Source organism: Jatropha curcas, chromosome 5 (genome assembly GCF_041381405.1).
Source record: "Jatropha curcas cultivar XTBG-Jc1 chromosome 5, XTBG_Jcur_1.0, whole genome shotgun sequence".
Classification (NCBI taxonomy): Eukaryota; Viridiplantae; Streptophyta; class Magnoliopsida; order Malpighiales; family Euphorbiaceae; genus Jatropha; species Jatropha curcas.
Window position 1 is genome coordinate 26,859,462 of NC_143155.1, and position 25,829 is coordinate 26,885,290.

General features: G+C 34.9%; 4 protein-coding genes across 11 annotated transcripts; 1 reads left to right on the plus strand and 3 right to left on the minus strand.

Moving 5' to 3' along the window:
• Positions 1-688: 688 nt before the first annotated feature.
• Positions 689-4,850, plus strand: CKI1 (Signal transduction histidine kinase). The gene is made up of 6 exons (XM_089721908.1): positions 689-877; positions 1,008-1,673; positions 1,818-2,193; positions 2,318-2,892; positions 2,975-4,261; positions 4,391-4,850. Exons 1-6 carry the CDS (start codon positions 704-706, stop codon positions 4,598-4,600), a joined length of 3,288 nt encoding a protein of 1,095 aa, XP_089578034.1. The 5' UTR covers positions 689-703; the 3' UTR covers positions 4,601-4,850.
• Positions 4,851-4,974: 124 nt separating this feature from the next.
• On the minus strand, positions 4,975-6,351 carry LOC119370978 (uncharacterized). 2 transcript variants are annotated; one of them, XM_089721106.1, is made up of 3 exons: positions 6,195-6,260; positions 5,711-5,861; positions 4,975-5,474 (listed from the first exon to the last, which is right to left on the minus strand). In XM_089721106.1, exon 3 carries the CDS (start codon positions 5,456-5,458, stop codon positions 5,192-5,194), a length of 267 nt encoding a protein of 88 aa, XP_089577232.1. In that variant the 5' UTR covers positions 5,459-5,474; positions 5,711-5,861; positions 6,195-6,260; the 3' UTR covers positions 4,975-5,191. The 2 variants fall into 2 exon arrangements, with proteins under 2 accessions (XP_089577232.1, XP_089577231.1); XM_089721105.1 differs by lacking the exon at positions 5,711-5,861 and having other exon boundaries at positions 6,195-6,351.
• A 727-nt stretch (positions 6,352-7,078) lies between these two features.
• On the minus strand, positions 7,079-8,825 carry DIM1A (Ribosomal RNA adenine dimethylase family protein). The gene is made up of 2 exons (XM_012227494.4): positions 8,404-8,825; positions 7,079-7,979 (listed from the first exon to the last, which is right to left on the minus strand). The coding sequence occupies exons 1-2, from the start codon at positions 8,716-8,718 to the stop codon at positions 7,236-7,238; spliced, it is 1,059 nt and encodes a 352-aa protein (XP_012082884.1). The 5' UTR covers positions 8,719-8,825; the 3' UTR covers positions 7,079-7,235.
• A 1,443-nt stretch (positions 8,826-10,268) lies between these two features.
• On the minus strand, positions 10,269-25,687 carry LOC105642617 (WD40 domain-containing protein). 7 transcript variants are annotated; one of them, XR_016320887.1, is made up of 27 exons: positions 25,403-25,687; positions 22,482-22,817; positions 21,644-21,798; positions 20,648-20,884; positions 19,934-20,043; positions 19,752-19,829; positions 18,818-18,924; positions 18,238-18,332; positions 18,027-18,157; positions 17,789-17,892; positions 17,638-17,715; positions 17,412-17,490; positions 17,040-17,208; positions 16,453-16,523; positions 16,033-16,113; positions 15,865-15,941; positions 14,886-14,982; positions 14,746-14,805; positions 14,288-14,342; positions 13,798-14,201; positions 12,942-13,714; positions 12,015-12,867; positions 11,332-11,904; positions 11,131-11,189; positions 10,685-10,723; positions 10,532-10,598; positions 10,269-10,411 (listed from the first exon to the last, which is right to left on the minus strand). XR_016320887.1 is itself a non-coding variant. In XM_089721415.1 (27 exons), the coding sequence occupies exons 2-26, from the start codon at positions 22,799-22,801 to the stop codon at positions 10,589-10,591; spliced, it is 4,815 nt and encodes a 1,604-aa protein (XP_089577541.1). In that variant the 5' UTR covers positions 22,802-22,817; positions 25,403-25,687; the 3' UTR covers positions 10,269-10,411; positions 10,556-10,588. The 7 variants fall into 7 exon arrangements, 6 of the variants coding, with proteins under 6 accessions (XP_089577541.1, XP_089577540.1, XP_089577539.1 ...); XM_089721415.1 differs by having other exon boundaries at positions 10,556-10,598; XM_089721414.1 differs by having other exon boundaries at positions 10,269-10,598.
• Between the last annotated feature and the right edge of the window lie 142 nt (positions 25,688-25,829).

The window sequence follows — 25,829 nt, forward strand, 5'->3', positions numbered from 1 at the left end:
AACATGAATATTCTTTTTCTTTTTTTTTTTTTTAAGAAAAAACGTGAACATTATTTTCAGTATTGGAGAGAATTCAATTATATATAAATATATATTCTATATATTTGACTTCCTTAAATAAAATTGTAAAAAAAAATCGCAATTAGATTTGACTTTCCCATATAGAAACACAGTTTAAATAAATTTTCTCGTAAAACCTAATATCATATCTTCAAAGAAATACTTTCCTTTCAAAGCGAAGAAAAAAAAAAAGGAAGAAACAAATGAAGAAAATATATTAACCTTAATTTATCTGTTTCCAACTCAAAGGTTCAATGAAGCTCAACTCAGTTGTAGCATGGCGGCCTCTTTTCATCTTCATCCTTCTAGTGAGTAATACTACTTGAAGTTGTGTTCGTTTATATATATATAACTTTGTTTATTTTATTTCATTCTTTTAGAAGGAAAATAATGTTAGAGACTATGTCATTAAAATAAAAAAACTTATATTATTATCAGTATTTATTTAATTGCATTTGAATAAATATATATAGTCAATCCTATCCAGCTGAAACCGTTGTTGTTGTTATGTTTAATTGCATTTGAAACGATTACTTTCTCTCATTAACAAAACTAATCATGCTTATAAGCTTTCACGTAGACAATTGGAGTTTTGCTGCTTCCCAGTATAGCAATCACGTGGTGGTATAAGGTCATTCAACATATGAAATTCAAGGTTGATGATAATGCTCACACTTTTCGACTTGGATTGCTTTCTAAAATTGACAATACTGCTAAATTGCTGCATCCAATAAACTCATCTGCAACAAATTTGTCTAGAATTCTCAGTTCATCCCTCAATGGAACTGATCTCTCGCGGTTTGACATCAATCTTAAGGTTGGTTATTATTCCTTCTGTATCAGATTAAGCAATTGGTTTGAATTTCCGTCAATAATCTCTGTATTTCTAAAGGTTTATTATGATTTATTTAATTTTTTGAGTTATTTATTTTAATATCGTCTTGTAGGTAGCTCCAATATTATTTCAAGCATTTTCAACAATTCCACACGTACTGCAAGTATCATATATTGGATTAGAAGGCTCATTATTCGCTTATTATCGCGATAACGATAAGATTTTTGCTATGTATTCTTCCAAGTCAAATGAGTCTATGAAATACATTTGGTATAAGCAACTGGCAGACGAAGACACAGGAAAACTGTACGGAGATGCCATCGAATGTCAGTTTTATATCATGGTTAATGCAAGTTGGATTCAAGAAGCCTTAAATAGCGCTAATGGGTATGCTTCAATAGGAAATCAATGGAGCAGCGGTCAAGACCTTTTATTCCTTAATTCTTTTAGTATACATGGAAAAGGGGTTCTCTCTTTAGGGTTATCAGTTAAAGAATTGATTAATTTCTTTCATGGTATCGATCTTTTGGATGGGAGCTTGTTCTTGGCTACACAACGTGGAGATGTGCTTAAAGATGGTCTACCAGACACTCAAATGGTGGTAACTGGAAAATCAGTTTCTTTCAACTTAAAGAAATCAAGTGGTGACCAAACAGATAATGTTGGAGTTGTTTCATGCATGGCTAACAGTAGCATGCGAAGACCTTCCGTCTTGAGAATTGGAGAAACAAAGTATAGGATTTACTGTTCTCCGCTCGAAATTATGGGAGTCCAATCGGTATAATTCTAAAATTTTAATGTTATTTGAATGATTTTTTATTAAACTGATTGAATCGATCCGATTAGTGAATAAATTAGCAAATCAATTCTCTAATTAGTCTAATTTTTACATAATTATGTCTTAACTATATTTGAATTTCAGGTATATGCATTGGCTTTCCCATACTATGGATTAATGGCTGCCGTCCACAGGAGTACAAAAATTGCTCTCATTCTATTGATGGTAATGATCGTTGCAGTCTTCATTTCTATTCTTAGTTTTGTGTTGTTAATGGTTAGGGCTGCAACTAGAGAGATACACCTGTGTTCTGCATTAATAAAACAAATGGAAGCAACTCAACAAGCAGAGAGGAAGAGTATGAACAAAAGTCTTATATTTGCTAGCGCGAGCCACGATATTCGTGCTGCTCTAGCAGGCATTACTGGGTTGATACAGATCAGCTATGAAGAAGTGTCTCCAGGTTCTGATTTAGAGATGAATTTACAACAAATGGATGACTGTGCAAAAGACCTAGTAGGTAAGCTCACTGTCAATTGATTATAGTCAGAGCCTAATCATCAAACAAAATTGTCAAAGAAAAGAAGTTATATCAGGACTAATGGGTAGCAGCTTTAGAATACTAAATGATTTTTCTGTCTCAGGTTTATTGAACTCTATTCTCGATACAAGCAAAATTGAAGCTGGAAAGATGCAAGTCGAATCGGAAGAATTTGATTTAGCCAACCTTATTGAAGATGCAGTTGATTTGTTTCATCCTGTTGGTATGAGAAAAGGAGTAGAAGTTGTTTTGGATCCATGTGATGGATCTCTTACTAGATTTTCTCGCGTAAAAGGTGATAGGGGAAAGCTGAAGCAGGTTCTCTGTAATTTACTTAGCAATGCTGTTAAGTATACTTCTGAAGGGCATGTAACAGTTCGAGCATGGGCACAAAAACCCAGTTTAGAGAATAAGATAATTGCTTCTAATAGGAGTGGTTCGTGGAAATATTGTTTTGGCTGGTTTACTGAGAACAAAGAAAGTAATAATGACGTAGAAGAAATGAATTCAGTGAAGAAAAATCCAAACTGTTTAGAGTTTCTGTTTGAGGTAGACGATACAGGTAAAGGAATTCCTAAAGAGAAGCAAAAATCAGTCTTTGAAAATTTTGTTCAGGTTAAAGAAACAGCTTTTGGGCAAGAAGGCACCGGCTTAGGGCTTGGCATTGTTCAGTCTTTGGTATGCACTTGGTTTTGTTTTCTATATTATATTTAATCACATAATAATACACTTTGATCTAATGTTTCTAATTCTGTCTCAGGTTCGTTTAATGGGTGGAGAGATAGCAATTATTGATAAAGAGAATAATAAAAAGGGAACTTGCTTCAGGTTCAATATTTTTCTTATTACAACAGCTGGGAGCACTTCTTTGGCTAGCAACACAAGGGGTGACATTGAAATAAGAAATATTTCCGTATCTGACAGCACAAATCAAGATTTAGGGCTAACTGTTAGAGCTCTTGCTCCTAGCCTACCTATCCGCAATTCTAGTCCTCGATTATCCATTCTCGGTTCTAGTCCCAGGAGTGATGAATCTCATGTTGTTCTCTTGATTCAAAATGCAGAGAGGCAAAAGATTGTGCAGAAATTTATGGAGAGGTTAGGGATAAAAGTATCAGCTGTAAATAAATGGAAAAGCCTTCATTCTACTCTGACAAAGATAAAACAGAAGCAGAATGTTTCGCCTTACAGCTCTTCAGGAAAATCAGATTCTGGTTCGAGGAGTGAAATTTCTAGCAGTAGACGGAAAGATATTCCTCTAAGTGCTCTGGATGGGATGGAACAAGGACTGCCTTCTAATAGAAGTAGAAGCATTATTGTTAGAGGTGCTTCAAGCTTTATATTGCTTGTGATAGATGCTACTGCAGGACCATTTCAACAACTCTTTGCAGCTGTAACTGAATTTAAAAGAGGACTTCACCGAGCTTCTTGCAAAGTTGTTTGGTTAGATAAGCCAACTATGCGGAACATAAACCCCGAAGGCCTTGAAGATGATGACATTTTGCTAAAACCATTTCATGGCTCTCGCTTGTTTCGGGTAATTAGACTTCTACCTGAATTTGGGGGTAATTTGCAAAATGGGGTTTCATCAGCTAAACCTGAGAAAGAACGTAGCATTAGACGTGAAAAAGCTGTTGAAAATCCTGCACCGTCATCTGCAACGCATTCACATAGCCAAAAAGAAGCAGTGATTCCCCTGTCTACTGGAAAATCACCCTGCAAAGGGAACATGGCTGCTGAAGGTAGCTCAAGGAGAGAGAAACACAAGAAATCGAAGTATTTAGTCGGATCCTCAGAGATAGAAGAAGAATACAGTAACCAAAGCAGCAGCGACAAAGCCTTATGTGGATTAAGATTCTTGGTTGCTGAAGATAATCCATTCTTACGCAAGATAGCCATGACTAATCTTTCGCGGCTTGGTGCATCTGTTGAGCTCTGTCAAAATGGAGAGGAAGCTGTGGAGCTAGTCATTATCGGTTTACAAGGCCAAAGGAGAAATACAACTTACTCCATGCCTCCATATGATTATATATTAATGGACTGTGAGGTAGAGATTATATGTATTATTGCTACCTCATCTATGATGAATAGTTTTCCAAGTTAAAATGCATTATTGAATAAACTAAATATAAATTCTACACATTGTTTCCTAACCTCTTGTGTTTTATTGTAACAGATGCCAATGATGAACGGGTATGAAGCAACGAGACAAATAAGAAAGGAGGAGGCGTCTTATGACATTCATATTCCCATTATAGCATTAACAGCACATACTTCAGGTGATGAAGGCAAGAAGGCTAAGGATGCCGGAATGGACTTTTGTCTGCACAAACCGCTAGAGAGGGAACCTTTGCTTGAAGCCATTAGATGCATAAATAACAAATAAAGACATCCTTTGGCGCATATTACTATTATATCTGTTTTGTATTCATTCATTCATTTATCTATTTTTGCTTCTTTTTGCATATGCTAGCTATAGGAGTAGTCTTTAGTTAAAAAACATCTATACACAGTAATCTTTTGTAGAAGTTTTGTAGTATAGCATATGCAACTAGTATATGCTACTTTATGCAAGTTTTTCCCTCAATTCAAGTCCATTAATTGAATAGGTAAAACTTGCTGATTTCTAGAAGGATTGATATAAGAAACTGCTATGTTGGTGCCTTTTTCTTTATGCATTGTTCTAGAGTTGCAGAAAACTAGACTGCTATGTCATATAGAGAGAGAGAGAGAGAGAGAGAGAGAGAGAGAGAGAGAGTCTGTGTAAAGCATCCGCAGAAAACTAGAATTGCAGCACAAATGGCGATAGTCTAATTGTAATCACATTACATATTAATATAAGATCAAGAAAAGTAAAAGCTACAAGGGATATGCAGCAGAACAGCCTAAAATCTTACTCCTGATATTTTGCTTAAGTCATTTGAAAAATAAAGAAGCTTTCCATGGATGTTACAGATTTGACCAAAACAAGGGAGCCTCAAGTAAGTTTTGTTTTCTTTGATTTAACATGAGGCTTCTCTTGGATTTCTTCATCATCTTCCGAAGAGCTTTCTGCCATTTCATCAGGAACATCGTTTGGAACATTATGTTTGGTGATGAATTCTTTCAATATACCCATGCTTTTCTCTTTCATACAAACCAATTCCTCAGAGATGGTACTGCCCTGACTTGCATCAACAGAGTATATCTCTGACCCAAGTTTAAGCGTAGCTTTGACACGAGGCACATGAACGTGAGCCTCCATTGCAATCGTGGAGTGCCTGCGCATTTTGAACAGTTAAAATTGAGATTAGAGTTTGAGCAGTTATTGGTATAACCATACAAAGCCTATAGCTTTTTTTTTTTCCTCTTCCTATATCTAATTTGACTTTTAAAGGATCGAACATATGTTCAAATATATAAATTAGAAACCCAAACTGCAATTCATCATTCTACTCCTGGCTATGTTTCACAGACATATGCAAGAATTGTACAAATGAAAGAAACACCTTTATACCTTTGAAATCAAGCAAAGGTTTGGCAAAAGCCATTAAAAGATAGAAACCATCAGACTATCAAAGAAGTAGAACTGACAAGCTTAGGGCTTTGGGTAAGGATGCTTACACCTCCAATGCAAGAGCTTCAAACAATAAATATAATCACATTTCCTGTCTTCCATAGAAAGAGCAAATTTAAATAATCCATACAACTCCTACAATGTAAAGGATTGTACTGGTAATAAAAGGTCGCACTTGCAACCGGAAAAGAAGAAGCTGAGATCATTTGCTAGAGAATTGGGTTAAAGACTATGAAAATGCCAATTGTGGCAAGAAAACTCTCAATTAAAGAAATTTCAATATCGTTGATCTGAGTACCTTGTCATCTTTAAGCCTAGTGTATCGTTATTCAAACGAATCGCAACCAAAGAATAAACATATTTTTATCCCAAAAATGAAAAAGATTAAATAAATTCAAACAGAAGAGAAATAGGAAGAACTGACCGAGAATGAGGGAGCTGGAAACTCAAGGCAGAGGAGCTCTCGACTGTTAGAAGCAGGACGGCGGATAATTCTTTTGTTATTTCAATAAATAAATAAGATATATTTCTTTAGCGGCCAATGTCTTTTCTGAAATTAACAACGATGAACCCTCAAATTGCTAAAATTACAATTGTCACCTCTAAATTGAAATTTTTCTAAATTTGAGTCCCTTTTTTTAGTTCGGAAAATGAAATATGAATATATAAAATAGTTATTCCACAAAATAAAAGACATATTCTTTACTCTTCATAACATTTATGTTTTATAAATTTAAAATATTTATTATATATAATAAATTATTATATATTTTAAAATTCAACCAAATTTTAAAATACAGATGTGTTAGCTTGGAATAGCTATTTATATGAAGTACATCTTTTACAGTGAACCAAATGAGATCTAGTTCAAGAATATATTTTTTTTTTGTTTAAAAAAAAAGCTGTGTGTATGAAAAAGAAATATAAAAAAAGTGAATGAAAAATTTAAAAAAACTGATGATCAATTTTATAGTATCTAAATACAATTACAAAAAGATTATGAGTGTAACTATGGGGTTTTATAACAGGAATTTACGCATGCAATTTGCTTGCTTACTATGATAGGCTTCCACTGACCTGTAAAGCTGTAACCATATGGGAGGATAATAGAAATAGAGAATGAATGCAAATAATTTTTAGGAAAAAGCCTGCCATTTGCAAGCCTCTACGCTTTGCTTTGCATCCTTTAATACATCCTGGAGGGTCGGTAGAGATTCATCCACTTAAAGAATTTGATAGAACACCACCAGTATCTAGCTTTTCACCGTTTTTAACAATTCAAAAGATAATAATAGCAATAACAACAAATAATCAACATAATGGATTTCTTCTATTGAATTAAGGTATAGTACATACTGAAAATGTTTCGATCAAAGGAAAACAAAATTGGCAAAACTTTATCAAAATAGAATTAAAGTAAGAAAATAAAAGTAAAATGTAACAGCTGAGACTCGACCTCAAATGATTATGAAAAATGTATGCCAGCCATATTGAACCGAGAAAGCAGGTATAAGAACTCCTCTTGTGTGAGTTTAGAGGACCTCTTCTCATAAAAGTTTCTCTCTTTCAACACAGCTAAAACTTTTTCTTTGAACTCAGACACCTCCACATCAGTATCACCATCCTCCACCTCCATTTCATCATCTGTTCCGTTATCCAAGTCCATGCTATGATCTTCCTTATGATCCCCTAGTCCAGAAATATCCATCTGGGCATCAGTACCTTCCAAGGAACCATTTTGAGAAGTCTGTATTGCCTGTAGGGTCTTGTAGTTCTTTTCCAACATAGACAAGACATTTTTCATCCTGAAAATGGCACCAAGAGTCTTGTTCTTTCGGATGAAACAAATTCGTATGAACCCATCCCATTCTTTGGGATTCACTTTCGGGAGTGGTTTTCTAGGCTCAATCCGAACTACGGAGGAATCCACCTTAGGTGGAGGCCTAAAATTGTTCTTTCCAACTTTGAGGAGATGGTTGACCCTAGCATAGAGTTGGGTATTCACAGATAGACGGCAATACAGAGTGTCACCGGGTTGGGCAACAAGTCTCATTGCAAATTCCCTTTGGAACATTATAATGGCACACCGGAAAGAAGGTTGATGATTCAGTAATTTGAATGTAAGAGGAGAGGAAATTTGATAAGGGATGTTGGCCACGCATATATCAAAATAGGGAAGATCAGTCTTAAGCACATCACCCTGAATAACCTGTCAAAACCAGGATTGCATCTAAATTATTAGTTTTAATTCATTGTTCAATTGTATTATGCAGAAGGCCTCTTTCCCTTTACAATGCATGCTTAAATTGGTTGCTGAAGCAATATTACTATGATTAAATATCAAAGCACATCTTAAGAGAAATAATAGTACTGTAGTACCGTAAGCATTCCAATTCAGCTCTCAATTTCCATGAGAGACAAAAAAAACTAGTTGCTGAATAACCAAAATTCTATACTAAACAGACAATTGACCAAAAGTTAGAAAATAACTGGATCACATAACCAAGTGAATTTTTTCATATGTTAAAAGAAAACAAATAAAGTCAATGTCTTTTTTCATTTGAATTCAAGAATTTTCTGAGCAACCAATTAACGTACAGTGCAATATTAAAAAAGAAAAAAAAAATCATTACCTTCAATCTATTAGAAAAGGGGGTGCCTTGAAACCGGCGCTGCAGCTCGAGCACCATACGAGAGTCGATCTCAACAGCAATCACCATTTTCCCGACTTCTAGAAGCTTCTTGGTGAGATTACCGGTACCGGGACCAATCTCGAGAATAACATCGGTACTTTTGATTCCCGATTTTTGCACTATGGTATCTACCAGTAAGGGGTTCTTGAGGATATGTTGTCCCTTTGATTTATGGAAAGATATTCCTCCTTGGTAGTGATTTGACGGTGCTCTTGAAGGCTTCGGCTTCTCTTTCTTAATCTTGCCGCCGGCCATTTTTTCTGTTACTGACGATGCGGCAGTGGCGGCGGCCGAAAGAGCGCGAAAGGGAGTTATGGGGTTAGGGTTTTATGGTTTTAAGTAGGAATTAGGAATTGTTGTGAGCGGCTTGGGTTGTGCCTGCCTCAAATATACGGCACGTGAGTATTCTGGAATTTTTTTATTTGAATTATCCAAAAAGTTTTCGTATTGGTAAAAAGAATTTGGAAAAATTATTTCAGGTCCTGAATTTTTACATAATTCATTAATTTATCCTTTTACATGTAATTAAAAATGCTAATGTGGATCCATATAATAAGGATATTCCGATCTTTTATATACAATTAATAAAAAAAATATATCATTTTTCCGATAGGACTAAAGAGTTAGACGGAGACATAATTCAGGGACTAGAAATAAGTTTTCAAAAATTTTTTTTTTCAATCTTTTATTCACGCATTTTATTATTAGAAATTAAGTACATTTCATATTCTTCTAAAGTTAAATTTTTTTTTTCAATAATTTATGCAAAATATTTTATTATTTTCGTAAAAAGTTATTTAAAATACTTAACATAGTAATTTATTATTAAAATATTAAAACTATGGTGCAAAAATCTGATAGTAAACAAAGACTGCAAGAGGGTGTTTAATTAGTTCATCCATATATTTGACGGATGTTTTGAACATAAAATTTACAACCAAGTTATAAGTGTCTGATAAAAATTTAATTAGCAGTTAAAAGTTGTCTCGATCATATGTTTGGTATTAGTAGTTAACAATTGATGACCCATAAAAAATAATTACTAATAAATTATCATTTTTAAATTATTATTTTTAAATTGTTTATAATAATTTAAAAATAATGATTTTTTATAGAATTTTAAATTATATAATATTTTTATTTATATAATTTTTTAAAATATAAAATAATATATTTACCATTAAAATTTAAAAATTAATGATAAAACAATTTTATTTTTAATTATCAGTTTACATTTTAATAATATTTATGAACTAACATTAAGATCTACAAGCTATCAACAATCTCTGCACACAGTTAAACCAAAAGGGGCATAGAAAAAAAAAATCTAAAAGTAAATCTACAATTTCCATTGATATATGTGCAGATAATTTTTAACCGTGAACCTTTCGATACTAAAAGAAAAAATAAATAAAAGTTATATATATATAAAAAATTAAAACTCAAAAAAAGAAAAAAAAGGTGTGAAGAGTTATTTCTAATATGAACTCAGAGGGAAAAAAATGGTCCACTTGCTGATGCAAATGTCAACTTTGACCATTGCCTCCTTTAATTGATTTTTCCCTTTTTATTTTCTCGAGTTATTATTTATAGCATTTATTCCATAGAAATTCCAAATATTCAGATATTAATTTCGAAACTGGGTGAAAACAATTACACAAGATAATTGGCAAAAGTCAAATAATAATTTTAATTAATTCAAGCACATATATAAAATTAGTGGACATGCAGAAAGGCATTTTTGTGTGTGCATCCATCGTAGGTACGGAGAAATTTTAGGTTTCCAACATGAGATGAAAATCAGATTATGAAGACTATTTCCTTTTCTATTTTAAATGCTCGTCAATAAGGCTATACATTGTGAGAGTAACTCACAGATTAAGTAACCCCTCCCATTTTGACAACATGGATGACAATAGCTCCCTCTCATCGAGAATTGCCTTCATGGCTGGTAAAAGATAATCCATTTTTTAAAAAATTGGATCAGCGAGCACGAAAGGTTAAACATAAAAAAAAAAAAAATTAAATGAAAAAAAATTTTAAAAAAACATGAGACATCATCTCTCACAGTTTTGACAGTTTGTTTGAATACCAATCAGATAGCCGCCTCATCTTGTTTGATAGCTCAGCATTCGCTGCAAAATAAGATTGGGCATTCTCCATCATTATATTTACATCATGCTTCACTGCTTCTAAGCTCCGGTAATAGTTGTTTTCTAACCTTGATCGGATAATTTCGGGACAGAGAGGAACTGGAAACCTGCAAGAACCCAGACAGCCAGGAATAAGATTAGTCTATTCATAAGTTTCTACCTCATCCTCATTGAAAAATTCAAAGTTATTTTCAGATACGGGCTCAAAAGAAAAAGTTAATTTGACATCACATTGAGAAGATACAGTTGCTAGTTAACTCTTCCTATGTTTCTACATAAACTGCATATCCTATTAGAAAGTAAAGTAGGGCACATTCTTCACAATTGGGCACATTCACAATTTTCAGATATTACTACAAGAAGTTGATTTGCTTACAATAATATATTTGTTCTTTACATAAAAATTAACCCTAGATTTATGGAACTCCATCAGCATGACCCTCCTAGGCCAATATATTCACACAGCCAAATAAAAAGGGCAGTTAAGGTAAGAGTTCAAGGGAAATATAGATACCTGTTAAAGAAATCCAATTTTTGAGAAACTTCATTCAACTTTTGGAATCCGTATTTATCCTGAAATATTTGGAGAATATTATATCAAGACCACAAGGAAAAACCTTTCGTGCTATGCCATATTAATAATGTCAAATTCACTTCACTTCTAGATTCAAACTCCTTATAAATTTTAACCAAAAGGGGAATGCAGTAAAGGTACCTGATTTCTGCTCACTGACTCCTCTAATCTATCAAAAGAAGATAGCAGCTTTTGAGTGATCTCAGAATCAATATGAGGGGGCTCCCATGGCACTTTAGGATCATACAGTTCCCAGGGACTGTGTCGATGGGTTTCGTGTGAATCAGTATTGTAGCATACCGTGTATCTCTCCCAAGGACTGTCAGGAAAATCACTAGATTTTGCATCCAAAGAAACAATTCTACCATCCCACCAGCTACCATCTTCCCCATTCTCATTCCTCCACCAAACCAGGCATTTATCTCTCTGGGTCCAATTTCTACCGATAGCAGCATCATACCGCGTTTTCTCAACAACAAAGTCAGGAAAATTAATCAGTTCAGGCAAGGTCAACTTGAATGATTTACCAAATGCACAAGATGAAGGATCTATAAATCTGAGTATGATTTTACAGCAACTATCCCCAGAGCCCGGACATGGGGCATAATCAAGGCTTTCAACCTTGCAAATTTCCACAGCACTAAGGTGTCCCATAATTGAACTCCAAGGACCTTTTTCTGGTGAGTGAGTTGATTCAATATACTCTAGATGGCCCTGAAATAACCAAAGCCAAGAATAAATATTCAAACTGGCAATTAGATGCCAATCTCAAACCTCAGTATTCCAAGAAATAAACCATGAATCAAGAGAAAAACTAAAAGTACCTGTCTCAGATACACTACTGCATCTCCCAGCTGAGGGATGTAACGGTAGCCATCTTCATGTTTTGACAAGATAAGCCATGACAGTTTCCTCTCAGGGAAACTTGAATTCCGTGAAATCAAATATTTTGAGCCATTATCTGCTCGCCTGTTTCTAGCAGATCTTGATCTTACTGTAATTCTCGAATTGACCGCACTTCCTTCAGGTAGGAGCCCAATACCATCATTATTTGATGTCCCAACCAATTTATGACCCACTTTCATCCTCAAGGCATGGTTCACATCATTTGGCTCCCGTGAAGTTGCCTTCATCTTCATCGATCTTGTTCTACGCATAGCATCTGAAGAATTTTCTTCCATAACACGATCCAGATGTTCTAAATCAGCCCTACTCTTATGTGACTTTTCCCTTTCACGAATATTGCATGAAGAAATTGATCTGCTAGAACCTTCAATTTTTGCTCGCATTCCCATAAGTTGATTTTGCTCTTGGTAAGGGGGACTTTCAGACATTACATCAAATGTACCTTGATGTAAATCATTCACTGCTCTCATAACTGTATGGTTGGAAGGAGTTTGTGGACCCATCAAACTCCCTTTTGTTCTTAATTTTAATCTTTTTAGCTTGGGAGGGTTTTCTTTCAATCCCTGACAAGGGTTTACAGCAGCATATGCATTTGCTTCCAATGAATCGAAATTTCTGTTTCTGTCATAATCGGACCAAATCTTGTCTCCCACATCAGGAGCTCTATTCAAAGGGCTTGCAGAAGCACCATGTTCACTTGCTTCAATTTGTGCACCACATTCACCAGCTTCAGTTCTTGCATCGTCTTGATCCACTTCAAACTGTTCATCCCTGCATTGAAACAGATTCTATAATACAAATTTTCTCATGAAAAGAGATGTATAAAAACTCCAGGTTTTACATACCCATTAACATCAATCCTGCTTTCCTTGTGTGCATCACCTGGAATCACATCTCCTGATCTAGAATACTTGGATGTCCGAACCTTGACCTCTCCCCATCTGATTTTGTTTCCATTGTCAACTGCAGATTCATCTATGTCATCCCCAACCCTTTGAGGATACCCTGTACCAGTAATATGGACTCTATGCTGGTCCTGGGACAGCTCCAAACCAAACACATCTGAGGAAGATGATCCTGGATCTTTAGAGCTTAATTCAATTTCAGTTTCATGAAGTGTTGGAGATGGATTCATCTGATCATTCTGTCTCTCAGCATTGATTATGCTGTCTTTTGGAGAGACAGGCTTTTTAGTATCGCGCAATGAAAACTTCAAAACTAATTTCTTTTTATTTCCAGCATTTGATTGAGATTCAGGGAACTTAGGAGGTTCAGCTATATTTTCTTCTCTTGCATATCTATCTCGCATATTCTGTACGTATTTATAAGATATGTTGCTTTGAGTGTCTGAATCTTGCATCCCTGATTCACTGCTGGATGTATCATTTTCTGAGTCATCTTCATCATCGCTATCTGTAGATGTCCCACTAATTTTGGAGAACATATTTAGAGCATTGCGTGCTGCCACACGCTGAGGTCTTGATGACTTTGTCTTTGAAGACTTCCTCTTACTAACTTTCTGGCCATTTTTTAATTTCTTAGCTCCAGTGCTTCCAAATATCGACCCGTCACGCTCATTCATATTCCTCTTCTTGACACGCCTCCCAGAGGACTCAACCTAGAAACAATAACATCATTTTCATTTGGTTATCTTTTGGAAAGAGATGGGAAACAGATAATGGATTGATATAAGTGAAGCACCATTTTAGTTTTGTGTTTGCTTCTTCTTGATCTGCGAAGGCCATCTCTCTGACTATGTTCACCATCACTGTCCTCCATGCTGCAATCTGGATCACTGGCAGAGCTGTAACAAAAACTACCTTGCTCACCTTCACTGGTGCATTCCTCCGCAACATTATACTCTGAATCACTGTCATCACTTAGGATTTCGATTTCCGGTTCCCAATAAATTGCATCCATAAATTCTGGCAGTGGTTCAATCATTCTATCCAAATCTTCCAAAGGAGGCATTTGATAATCCAGACCTAAACTGAAATCAGGACCAACAGCAAATTTTATGGATGGAGGACGCCACTCCATTCCAAGAGCACCAAGTCGACGTTGCTGGAACATAATCTGGTAAGGTTCTGGATATGGAATCATGCCTAGAATGCACCATTGAACACTAAATATCAGAGATCTACTGCATCAGAAAATATCTGAAATAATCTGGCGTATGTAACTAACATACTGGAATCACAAAGAGGATCTTGAATGTTCCTACGATGTGGAGGAAGCTGTGTCTCCTGCATCACAAGCGATCTCAAGTTAACAGTGGAAAGGAATATAAACCTTCAAAAGGTTTGACCCCACTATCAGTTGCTTAAGTTGAAAAGAGATGAAAGACCTTCAATTGCAATAGGAAATTTTAAAAATATTTGTTTTCTATTCAGTATCATTTTATCAGTTGTATTTTCTACTCATGAAAGTAATAGATGATAAGGGATTTGACATAGTTGGGGATCTAGTAGTAGACACCATTGGGCTTCTTGCTGAACGAATGGAATTCATCTTTACTAAAGAAAACCGCCAGAAGTAAATGGCTTGAGTTTTTCCCTTTTTTTGTTCCTTTGAACACTAACCCAACAGTGACCGTTGCATGAGTGTTAAAAATGACTGCAAAGGAAGTAATAGCAAACAGGAACCAACCTGATCAAGAACGTTCCCAGCGGGATCCCTGATAAGGGGCCGATAATCCCCAAGGAAGAACTGCAGAGATATGTAATAAAAAACAGCAATTAAATAACTTGCTCAAGGCCAAGTTAAATAATTACGAAAATTTCCCACACCTGATTATATTTTGCATCCTTTTGGGACTCGCCTTGGCCTGTGTTTAGCAAATGTATCTGCCCAACATCGTCTGAAAGGACTATTGATGTTCCATCCCTACAGAGACAGACTTATTATCCATGAGGGAAAAGGAGAAGAAAATAAGAAACTGCAAATGCATTGGTACATCATCTAATGATTTAATGTTCCCATTAATATCGCAAAGAGTGAAGAGCTATAAATATCAAACTTCCCAAAAAAATGAAGTTAATGTAAGTGCAATCTTAATAACGTGATGATTTTGCCCTCTTGCTGAGCTCACTTTCTTGTGAAACAAAGAAGGTTTATATAGTTATATGTAGATTTATTCAAGGAACTCAGAAAAATTGTTCAAAGAACACACGAAAGCTAGTGTTGGATGCAAATCAAACCTCTCTGTGATTGTAAGTTAACTCACCCCTTCCTCTTTTTTCTTTCTCTGTAATACTTTCACCATCTCTCAAAGTTCATATAGCAAAAACTTAAACCCAATCATGGAGTGGTTTACTCAGTTTACTAGTAAAGCAAAACCGAATGTATATTTTCTGGTTCATCTTTAATAGATCTTTAAACGCTGCCATAAAAGACACTATATGCAAAGGCATGAAGCATATAATTTATGATTGCCTCACATGCAGCATGAGGAACCAAGGAATTACATCTCAAATGTGCACCTAAACATGAACTCTCCTGTGCCATCTCTTTGTACTGAAGAGACAAGTCTCATACTCAGCTCTATAAACTAAAACCTCAAGATGCTGAAAATGGTCCAGGGACTTTACAACTTGATCAAGGAAACATCAAAGCCAAGGAGCAAGTTTGTAAGAATAAAACCCACATGCAATACATAAATCAAACTAGTGAATAACCATTTAAGAGGAAGGAAGTCTACATTATGCTATCTCCACCTGAAACAACCAAGTGTCGAAAAAAAAAAAAAAAAAAGATTCAATCGCTTACGGAGAAAACTTCCCATCGACCAACTTGAAACGTCCAAGTCCAATTTCATATATGCGAATAGGGACGCCCTCCCATATCTATATATAACAATACCATAGTAGTTATATATAAGCCATACACACAAGCAGCTCAGTAACTCATTAAAAATTTATGGAACCAGAAACATACATCCCAGACTATAGTCCTTCCATCATACCCGGCACTCATAGCTATCCGTGGATTGAAAGGATGAACATCTAATACATAAGACTGCCAAAAAGTCAATGATCACACAGTCAATCCTTGAGGCAAGATTTAAAAATTAAAGAAAGATAAAATTCCTGATGAAAAACCATAGGATGATGAAAACACATAAGATGCGGAAAGTGTTTCAGATCACCAAGATAAATACAATCTCGAGCACAAAAAGACACTTATTTTATTCTGTCAAATTCATTAAAAAAAAGGGCTAGTGCAGGAGTAAAAAGGATGATGAAGTTGTTGAGAAGATTACAACGCTGATCTAGAAGAGACTGAAATAGGCATAATAGACACAATATTGGCATAATATTTGCCTGATGGGAATCAAAATATGAATGAGACACTTACTGATGCAGTGTGACCAGTAAGAGTATGTACTATGCTACCATCAGCAGCATTCCAAACGCATATTCTACAATCTGCATAAATTAGAAGCAATTGAACACAAAGGTGAAGATAAATTTTAAGTAAAACACCTTCAAAGATTCAGATGCAGTGCCATAGGAGCTGACTATCTGCAGATCTACATTTTTAAATGTGGACAACCAATTTCTCTCAATTAACTAGAATGGGATCTACATTTGCAACAAACTATTAGTAGAACCAGTTTTCCAGATTTCATTTCTATGGTTTTGAGGTTTTCCCCCATTGAAGCCTTCCATGTTATATTAATTTGTGTAAGCCTCATTTCTCCTCACAAAAGGCATAAATACATTCCTTGGTTCATTTTTCAACCTCAAGCACTCTGAAGATCTCACTTTAAGATGAATGTCATAGATGACTTTAAAAACCCTGTCCATAAAGAAATTCAACATGGAAATGATTTTCCATGGAACTAATACAAAATATGTGATACGTAAATGATAATCTATTCAAATCAAATATGAAATGCCAAGCCATTCAAGACAAGCTAATTGTTGTGATGCTTATTTTACCCATTATAGCTGCAAGCACAAAGCGATTATCCAAGCTCCATATAATCATATTAACACCGCGAGGGGTTGGAAGAATTCTCTGCCGTGGACCTCCCCGAGGAGGTTGTGGAGGCAATGGGGGAGGTGGAACTTTCAGATGATATGACTTTGTCCACCGTAGAGATTTTCCCTAAGATAATAATGGATTATAAGAGAAATGCATTCAAATTCTGAGTAGCACATTTATTGAATTCAATTACCGCATTTCAAAATTTAAAGAGCTGATGGAGCCAAATTATTCTGAAAAATTCATAGGAAAAAGAGAAAAAGAGTATGACTCCTCCGTAGCCAAACACTGAAAACAATGATGGAAACTTATTTAGAGGATCTCACATGGGATCTGCGTGATCTAGGCCTCCATATAATTGCACTACCATCACGAGAGCAGGTAACTATGTTGTCATGACAGAACCTGATCACAATGAAGTTTTTAAGTAATAAGCGACCACTGCATTTGTCAAAAAGCAGAAGATTGATTTTATGTCCAAGCACCCAAAAAAAGAGACATAAGAACCGTTGAAGGAGAAAGTAAATATATTCACAGAAGATATTAAAATACCAGGAATTTTTAAATTTGGGGATATTCTCCTCCTTTAAAGTGTCAGACAACAAAGATCTTGAAGCCACAGCACAGCCACTGCCAATGAAGCAGAATAGTTCATATAAGACTTTAATAAGGGAAAATAATTTAATAAGAAAGAGTGACTAACCTGAACTGAACATAATTGACGTCATTCTCATGACCAGATAATATATCCATCTCATGAATCGGTTGTTCCGACTCATCTGCATTAAGTTTACAGGCATTCCAAACCTGCAAGGTTTGGCTCATGATCAAGATATCAAACTAGAGTTACAGCAATGTAAACAGATAACAATTATAAACACTGCCTTAATAGATGGACCGAAAAAAAAAAGTCATTTCAAGAGTTAACATGATTAACAAACCCTTGCATGAGTGTCAGAGCTACCAGTGACAAAGACAGTTCCATTGGCATTGTAAGCACAACATAATATCTGATTGCTTGGTGGACCATTGCTCGAGGAGGGTCCATTACTAGATGATCCATTGTTCTTACCTGCAGAAGTTTTCCAAATTACTACTGCTGTTCCTATGAGCAGGTATCATGCCTAACAAAGGAATGCAAAATCATCTAACCAACAACAGCATCTGAAGGTTTTGGCACATAAGTTCGTGGAATGCTTTGGGAATATCTAGCGTCCCAGATTCGACAAGTTCCATCGTCCGATGACCTACAAATGTCAGCAGAATTACTAACATCCCCGAAGAATTCCGAAAGGGAAATGCTCCAGATATTAAACACATAAAACTTACATAGACAAAGGTGTCTTCCTACAGGTCACCACATAAGCATAAGATATATATCATAAAATAGCCACATGACCTCATAATGCAGACCACATTGAGATGATTTGATGCTATTGGCTCATGAAATCTGCCATTGATTGGTAGTACAAATAAAGGAGAATCATTTTATTTTAAATACATCTGGAATTAAATTATTGACGCGTAGCTACGTGATGTCAAATTCAGAGTCATGATATCTCATCGCAAAAATTTCAGAGAAAAATGAAATATTTTCATGAAACTCAAATTGGAAAAGGGACTTTAATAAACTTCAACTTTTCAGTGTAAAATGGTCAAACCAGATCAATTGACTAATTTAAAAGAACTAAAGAAGCAATAAACAAACATTAATTTGAGAAGCAGGGCTCACGATAAAAGTTGGTAGACAGAGCTAGGCCGGGGACTAAATGCAATAGCAGTAACAGCTCCAGTATGCCCCCGCAAGACCGATATGGGCAATCCATCAGGCAAGCGCCACTGCAGCAGACTCCCAAAAAAAGAAAACCGGGTCAAATGATCAAAAAATCCTGTTCTTTGCATACGTTTCAATCTCTTAGGTTATCATTTTAATTTGGTCACTTTACCCTCAACTTTTGACGTAACATTTTTGCCAACAAACAATATATTTTTTATTGCTGACAAATTACTGTGCTTTATCAAATCATCAAAAACTCAGCCTTCCAATTTTAGCCCATTTTACTTGCAACTTTGTATTTAACAATTTTGGCCAGCTCACTGAAAGCACATAAATATGGTAAAAGCATAATCAAAAGTGTATGTGTTTTCTGCCCCATGAAATTATAATACTACTAGTCCAATACCAAACGATACCTTACTTATCTTGATTCAACAAAAAGAAGAAAGTTGAATTTTGCTTCCAAATGTATCAAATCAACTTTGAAAAGGGAAAGAATTTCAACATAGCCACAAGCTCTAGTGAGACCAGCCATGAGAATACATTTATAAAGATGCTGGCCTTTTCTCTTAGAACCCACCACCATAGTCTGAATGGAAATGATTGATGGTGGAGGGGGGTGAGCAGAGGGAGAGTTATAAGGGAGGGGTAGGAAAAAAGAGAGAGCTAATGTTCTGCAGTTATTGACAAAATAATATTTTATTTGAGTAGACAAAGAAATTGACAAAATCAGTGAGCCAGCCAAAATTTTTAACATTGTCGGAGTTAAACATACTAATTTAAAAAAAGGGGTGAAGTATAGGATTTTTTTGTCATTTGGCAAAAGTACCTATATAGTTATTGAATAATATAGAACAAACACGCTTAAAAGTGATGTAGAAATTCTTACCACGCGGATAACAAAATCATTTGAAGCAGATGCCACTAAAGCATTGTTTGAACTTACAGCCAAGTCCGTAATATCACCCTTGGGAGCATGCAACAAGAAGGCGATATTAAAATAGAGAAGATAAAATTGATTTGAAAAGTACACCTAAATACTACATGTTTGCGCATGCAATCTAAACTCACTTCATGCCCTCGGCAGCTTGCCAAGCAAAATGCAGTTTCCATTGACCAAACCTTGACAAGACGATCATCCGAACCAGTAATTACATACCTCCCTGAGCGATCAAATATAGCTATAGAAAGACAGGCAAAATCATTTCAATCTCATTGCCCGCATAAATTGTTCAAAGAAATATGCCAACATGCATAAAATTGTCAAGGCATTGAAAACCATTAACAATATTTGACAGATATTTGGACGCAGCTAATAGAATCTTTATTTATTATTAATTTTTGCAATTATAAAACAGTTCATAGAATTGATTACCTAGTTGGTTTCATCAGTGATACCAATAGTGACACTAACAATAATACATTTGAAGAATTTTCAAAAGACACTACCAAACAAAATCCACAAAACACCAACACAATCCCCCCCCCCCCCCCCCCCAAAAAAAAAAAAAAAAAAAAAACAACAAAAACCCACAAAAACAAAATAAATAAATAAGTAAAAAGAACACCTTTTTAACTCTGAAACAAAAAAAAAAGAAAGTCTCTTGCTTGCTAAACTGTCACTGGATATAAGAGCGAATAAGACTAAAAATCGAAAGGTAATTACTGTAGCCATGGTCTATGATATATTTAGTAAACATACTCCCAAAAATCAATATCATCTAAATAAGAAATGCAGAAAGCCAAAATGTTAATGTACAAGTTCAAAGCACTACAAAACCATACCACAATAGACAGCATCACGGTGTCCCCTCAACTTCTTAATGTTTTGCATCTTTTGCACCATGGTTGATGGCTTAGCAATCACATAGCATGCAGAACGAATGGATGGGGCTCGATGGTGTTTTGCAAAACCTCCTCCTATTTCCCTTAATCCCAAACCATGCACCTGATCAGCCTGCATGTGAGGCCAACGCAGGTGCGCAGGCAGAGGCTCAACTTGCTTATCCACGCTTTTGTCACCTGAAAAAAAGGATGACCAAAAGATTGGGAAAAAGTAACAAGAAAAGGGGAAAAGTTAACAACATAAATCAAAAAGAACCTAATAATGAAAATGGACCAAGAAGAGGGGAGACACAGAAAGAAAAATATCTTTTAAAGAAACCAAAAATATGGAAAATGAACACATGATAGATAAGTTTACTCTTGCCGAAAATCTGGCGACATTTTTGCTCAAAAGTTACTTGTACTATTAAGGAAGCATAGAGCACTTCGTATTCACATTTAAAGCATTATACAACATAAACATCACAATAAAGTGAATGTAAGAAATGAAATTCGACAATTTCTGAAAGCATTTATTATGTCAATTACAAACAAAAACATGCCAGTGTCAGGAATTTCCAAGCATGTTATTGCATTATGAAAGCAACGCCATGGCAAAGGAGTTGAAAAATAAAGCCACTGGCCTCCACATTAGCAAACTCTATGACCTGAAAAGAAGGGCATTTCCCTAAGGGCATGGCCCTGTCTTGTTTCAGTGAACAACAAAACTGGCCCTATCCCTCATCATAGTTTTATGTTGTACAACGCATCAAGCCTATAATCTCATGCTTGTATCTCATTTTCAGCAAAAAAGCAATATTCTTGAAGGTATACAATTTTATATGGAAACATTGAATTTGTTTGGGGACAAAAATGTACACCAGAGTAAAGCATGTTGCTAAGATTCATCTTAAAAAGGAATTTCATAAAACTATATGGTACTGTGGAATCACATACAATCCAGAAGCGAAAAGGAACCGGATCCCAGTAAAGTAGGAATGGCAGCTGCATTTGGTGTAATGTCTCGAACCTTGCAAAGCACAGGAGGTGCAATCTGCCGCAGCATTTGCTTCAGAAGCTTTACCAAATGATCCTTCTCAATATGAGGATACCTGGTAGTTACTCAAATGGTAAGACATGTCCCATTAGCATTACAGATAAATAAAGCAAAAATACAACATAACAAAGTATTTAAAGTATAAAGCAATCCAATATTTTGACAGGAGCAGTCTTCCCTTTTATGACTTAATAACTTTTTGAGTCTTGCTATCAATATTTGTTTATCAGAATAATTAAATATTCACTTTCACTTGATTGAGAAGGAGAAGACCAATCCATAAAATGGCGATGAACTCCAAACGGAGAATTTCAATGCTTAGATTTTACTATTGGAAAGCAGTTCTCCAGTTAATCAATTTCTAAAAATATCTGGGGAAGCATGCAAACATTGAGTAGCATTATTTTAAAAAGAGGAAAAAGAAAAAAGAAAAGAGGGAGAAAAGAAGGGGGGGGGGGTGTCCTAAGAAGGCCAACTAATCTTTTGAAACCAAAGTTATTAAAATCGTGAAAATAAATTTAAGGTTCAACCGCTGGTTTTCTAAAAGTTTTTACAATTTCAAAAGTTAATTAAATGAAATTAAACACGTGAAAAAATCAAATCTATTTCACTTGCTACGCGATCTAGCGATGCCATTTCATGGAAATAAAGTTTCCTTGGGAAGATCGTAAATTATATTAACTGATATCAAAACTAAAAAATCCCATTTACTTTAAAAAAATGATGAAGCATGTGTACCTATCCATCAATTTATCATAACTTAATGGAAGAGAGACGCCATCATCATCATCATTCCCACTATGTGCATCGCTTCTTGAAAACCAGGCATGATATCTTCTTGGCAGAAGTTCATGTTCCAAAAGCTCATTCCAAAATTGTCCATAACTCCTTTGGCAAGGCCCAGAGGATAGAAAAAGCAAAATCAGAAAGTAAACTTCTCTAAGGTCTACATCTATCTCATTCCTTTCTCCTTGTTCAAACTGAGCCTTCTCCACCATGTTATTTGAAGTATTTAAAGGTGCCTTACTAATAGAAGATGCACACTTCCACAAGTCCATTTCTTTTCAGTGCAACCTGAGGAAATAAGCACTTGTTCAGTGACTTCACATTATAGACACAGCATTTAAAAACAGAAGTAACAGATAAAGCATTCTACATAAGACACAGTTTGCAAAAAAAAAAAATTACCGAAATCTGAAAATGAATCAGAAAAATAATATCAATCCAAAGGAATGATGGATATTAATTGGGATTAACAACCACAGCCAGAAAATAAACTGTCATAGAACATGCTTGAACCTCCAGATACATGAACATGAACCTGCCCAAACAAAGCATGTACAAGGTGCCACACAAGGCAACATTCCAACATAAGCATACATACTTGTTATACACTGTCCTCATGCATCAGAATTCCCAAATTATGCAAAACCACTCAACAATTATTTTTATATACACATTATACAATATATCTCAGGACCTCCTAAAGTTATGTTGCTAAGTGTACATTTATTAGAACACAAGCTGTATAAAGCATTAGGTATCAATGAGTCTCAGCTCAAACCATACACTTGAGAATAAATGTTGCTTGCACCATTTGGAGGGACAGCACTACGAGCTCAGCTTAACTAAATAATGAATTACTCGCATCATGTAGTACACCATTAAAAAAAAAAAAAAAAACAGCTGACGTTGACAATTGAAAAATGGCCTACATGGTGCAAGTGCAAATGATCCAACTATCTCAAAAATCACAAGCCTACGAGATCCTTTCAATATCATGTGTCAGCAAAGTGAAAATATTAGTTAATAATCCAGATATGAATCTCATTCATAGAGACCTAACAGTCTGGTTCTTCCCTGTTCTATTGCATCCCGTGAAAATCTTGACCATAGTAACACAATTCCTAATCTTTTTGCATCAATTATCTGCCTTAAATGTCTTGAACACTGTCTAAAAAGTCACTTTCTCACCAATCACTATTCTCATAACCCTCCTAACTGTGCTGCACTATATAAAGTGTCCTACCAGTGGTTTAAGATCCAATCCAATCTCAACTACAACCCACTACCATAGATATCTAGACGCTTGGAAGATTTTTATGATTTGGGAGAGAGTTTGCCTCCATTTGGCGCTAAAGTTCATTATTTTGCTTTTCCATCTACCTTTAGGAAAAGCTAAAGCATTCCACACTGTAACAATACCAAATGCACAAAGAGGTAGATACAGAAACAGAAGAGAGGCATAAGGGAAGAACAGCAGTACAACAAGGGGATTATTTGTTTGCAGCAACTGTTTCTGTGAAATTCTGTATACATTTTATTGAGCTTAATCAGCAGGCAACACGATATTAGTGCCAAAGTTTACCCGAAGGACATTAACATTATAATCTACTAAATGCAAAAGGCAATGTTAGAAGCACAGTCTAGTTACACTCCAGAATTCCACACAAATCTGAGCCAATTATATTGTTAATGTCATTTCTTTGTTTACGAATACCATTACCACATGAAATTATTTCCAAGTGTTATCAAAATCTTACGATTAACAATTCAAATCTTACGATTCGAATAAATTTCTATGCTAAACAATTCGAATCTTATGGGTGAATCAGTATTGATCGTGAATCTTATGATTCATGCAATTTGTAAGATTCAAATAAATTTCCATGCTAAACGATTTGAATCTTATGGGTGAATCAGTATTGATCGTGAATCTTATGATTCATACGATTCGAATCTTACGATCTCGAGTAGATTCTCATCAATGAAAGTCAAAGTAGAGAAAGAAGAGCGGGAGAGTACAGTTATATTAGAAGATGAAGATAATGAAAGACTTGAATTTGGAAATGATAATGAATAAATAAGGATTTGGATAGGAAATTTTAATGGCTTGATAGTTTTACTTTGTTTTTTTTTTTTTTTTTTCGTTTTAACTTCATAGTTTGATATTTTAAACTTGAAAACTACACAAGTTATTAAGTTCTCTTTCAGTTTGCATTTAGTAAATGATTTAGAATTGAAATTTACATAAATACATTATTTGCAATTGAATTTTTAGCATCTTTTGACAAAATTAATGGGAAAAAATCCATATTTATATGTATAGTTAATTTTGAAAAGTTACACTGAATATTCTATTCGTTCTAGATCGTAAAAATAAAAATAAAAATTTCAATTATCAATTTGACAACTATGAACCCCATAACCTAAAATTGTCCAAATTAGCAAATAATATCTCAACAAACATATGTTGCTAACAAACATCAGTCAAACAACCTTCAAGAATAATAACATTAAACATGTACTTCAAGAGAGAATTAGAACCTTAAATTGTGTACAACTACTCGGTATTCTGATGCTTTATAGCTACATACTATCACTAAACATTGATTAACGAACAAAATTAATATTATAAGAAAAAACCTAATAAGCAAATCTTCCAACTGAGAAACCTTATTTCCTCCAAGCTAAAAGTGCATGACATTTTTCAAAATCACACTCACTGAGATCAGGATAAATTCAAACAACAAATAGAGACCAAAAAGGAGCAAAATCAATCAAGCCATAAACTACTATATAGCTGCATTGAAATTAAACGATAAGATCTAATAGAAAGGGTAAGATGATCTTTTCTTTTGTTTTTCTTTCTTTTTTACCTGAGATTTAGGTAAGAAACTCCAAGCCTCTTCCACTCAAAGCAGCGACCCAGAGTGGTTAAGGAGAAAATTAATTATTATAATATATAAAAAAAATATATATATATATATATATAATTTGGGACATGGAACTGAGAAAGATCAATATGAAGGAAAAAGAAATAGCTCAGTTTACATTTTGAAATTTGGTTATCGTTTGAGTTTTTCTTTAGTCGGTTTTTTTTCCTGTGCAGGCGAAGAAGAGAAAGTTGAACATGAACAACGAAAAGGAGGGATTTACCAAAAAAAAAAAAAAAGCTTAATCTAGAAGGGAATAATGTTTTTTTGGAGATTAATTAAGATGTAATATAGGAAAATGGATTTGATTAAGAGGGCTTTGATTTGGGTGCTACAAGTACAAATTAGATGAATGGGGCACTCACATTAT

Coding starts and splice junctions, on each gene's coding strand:
- LOC105642617 (XM_012227495.4), bottom strand. CDS start 22,801: ATGGACTTGTGGAAGTGTGCATCTTCTATTAGTAAGGCACCTTTAAAT. Junction 17,209..17,411: donor CTAGATCACGCAGATCCCAT/GTGAGATCCTCT, acceptor TTATTATCTTAG/GGAAAATCTCTACGGTGGAC. Junction 11,905..12,014: donor CAGTAGTGTATCTGAGACAG/GTACTTTTAGTT, acceptor TGGTTATTTCAG/GGCCATCTAGAGTATATTGA.
- CKI1 (XM_089721908.1), top strand. CDS start 704: ATGAAATTCAAGGTTGATGATAATGCTCACACTTTTCGACTTGGATTG. Junction 2,194..2,317: donor CTGTGCAAAAGACCTAGTAG/GTAAGCTCACTG, acceptor TTTCTGTCTCAG/GTTTATTGAACTCTATTCTC. Junction 2,893..2,974: donor TTGGCATTGTTCAGTCTTTG/GTATGCACTTGG, acceptor ATTCTGTCTCAG/GTTCGTTTAATGGGTGGAGA.
- LOC119370978 (XM_089721105.1), bottom strand. CDS start 5,458: ATGGAGGCTCACGTTCATGTGCCTCGTGTCAAAGCTACGCTTAAACTT.
- DIM1A (XM_012227494.4), bottom strand. CDS start 8,718: ATGGCCGGCGGCAAGATTAAGAAAGAGAAGCCGAAGCCTTCAAGAGCA. Junction 7,980..8,403: donor CCTTTTCTAATAGATTGAAG/GTAATGATTTTT, acceptor TGGTTTTGACAG/GTTATTCAGGGTGATGTGCT.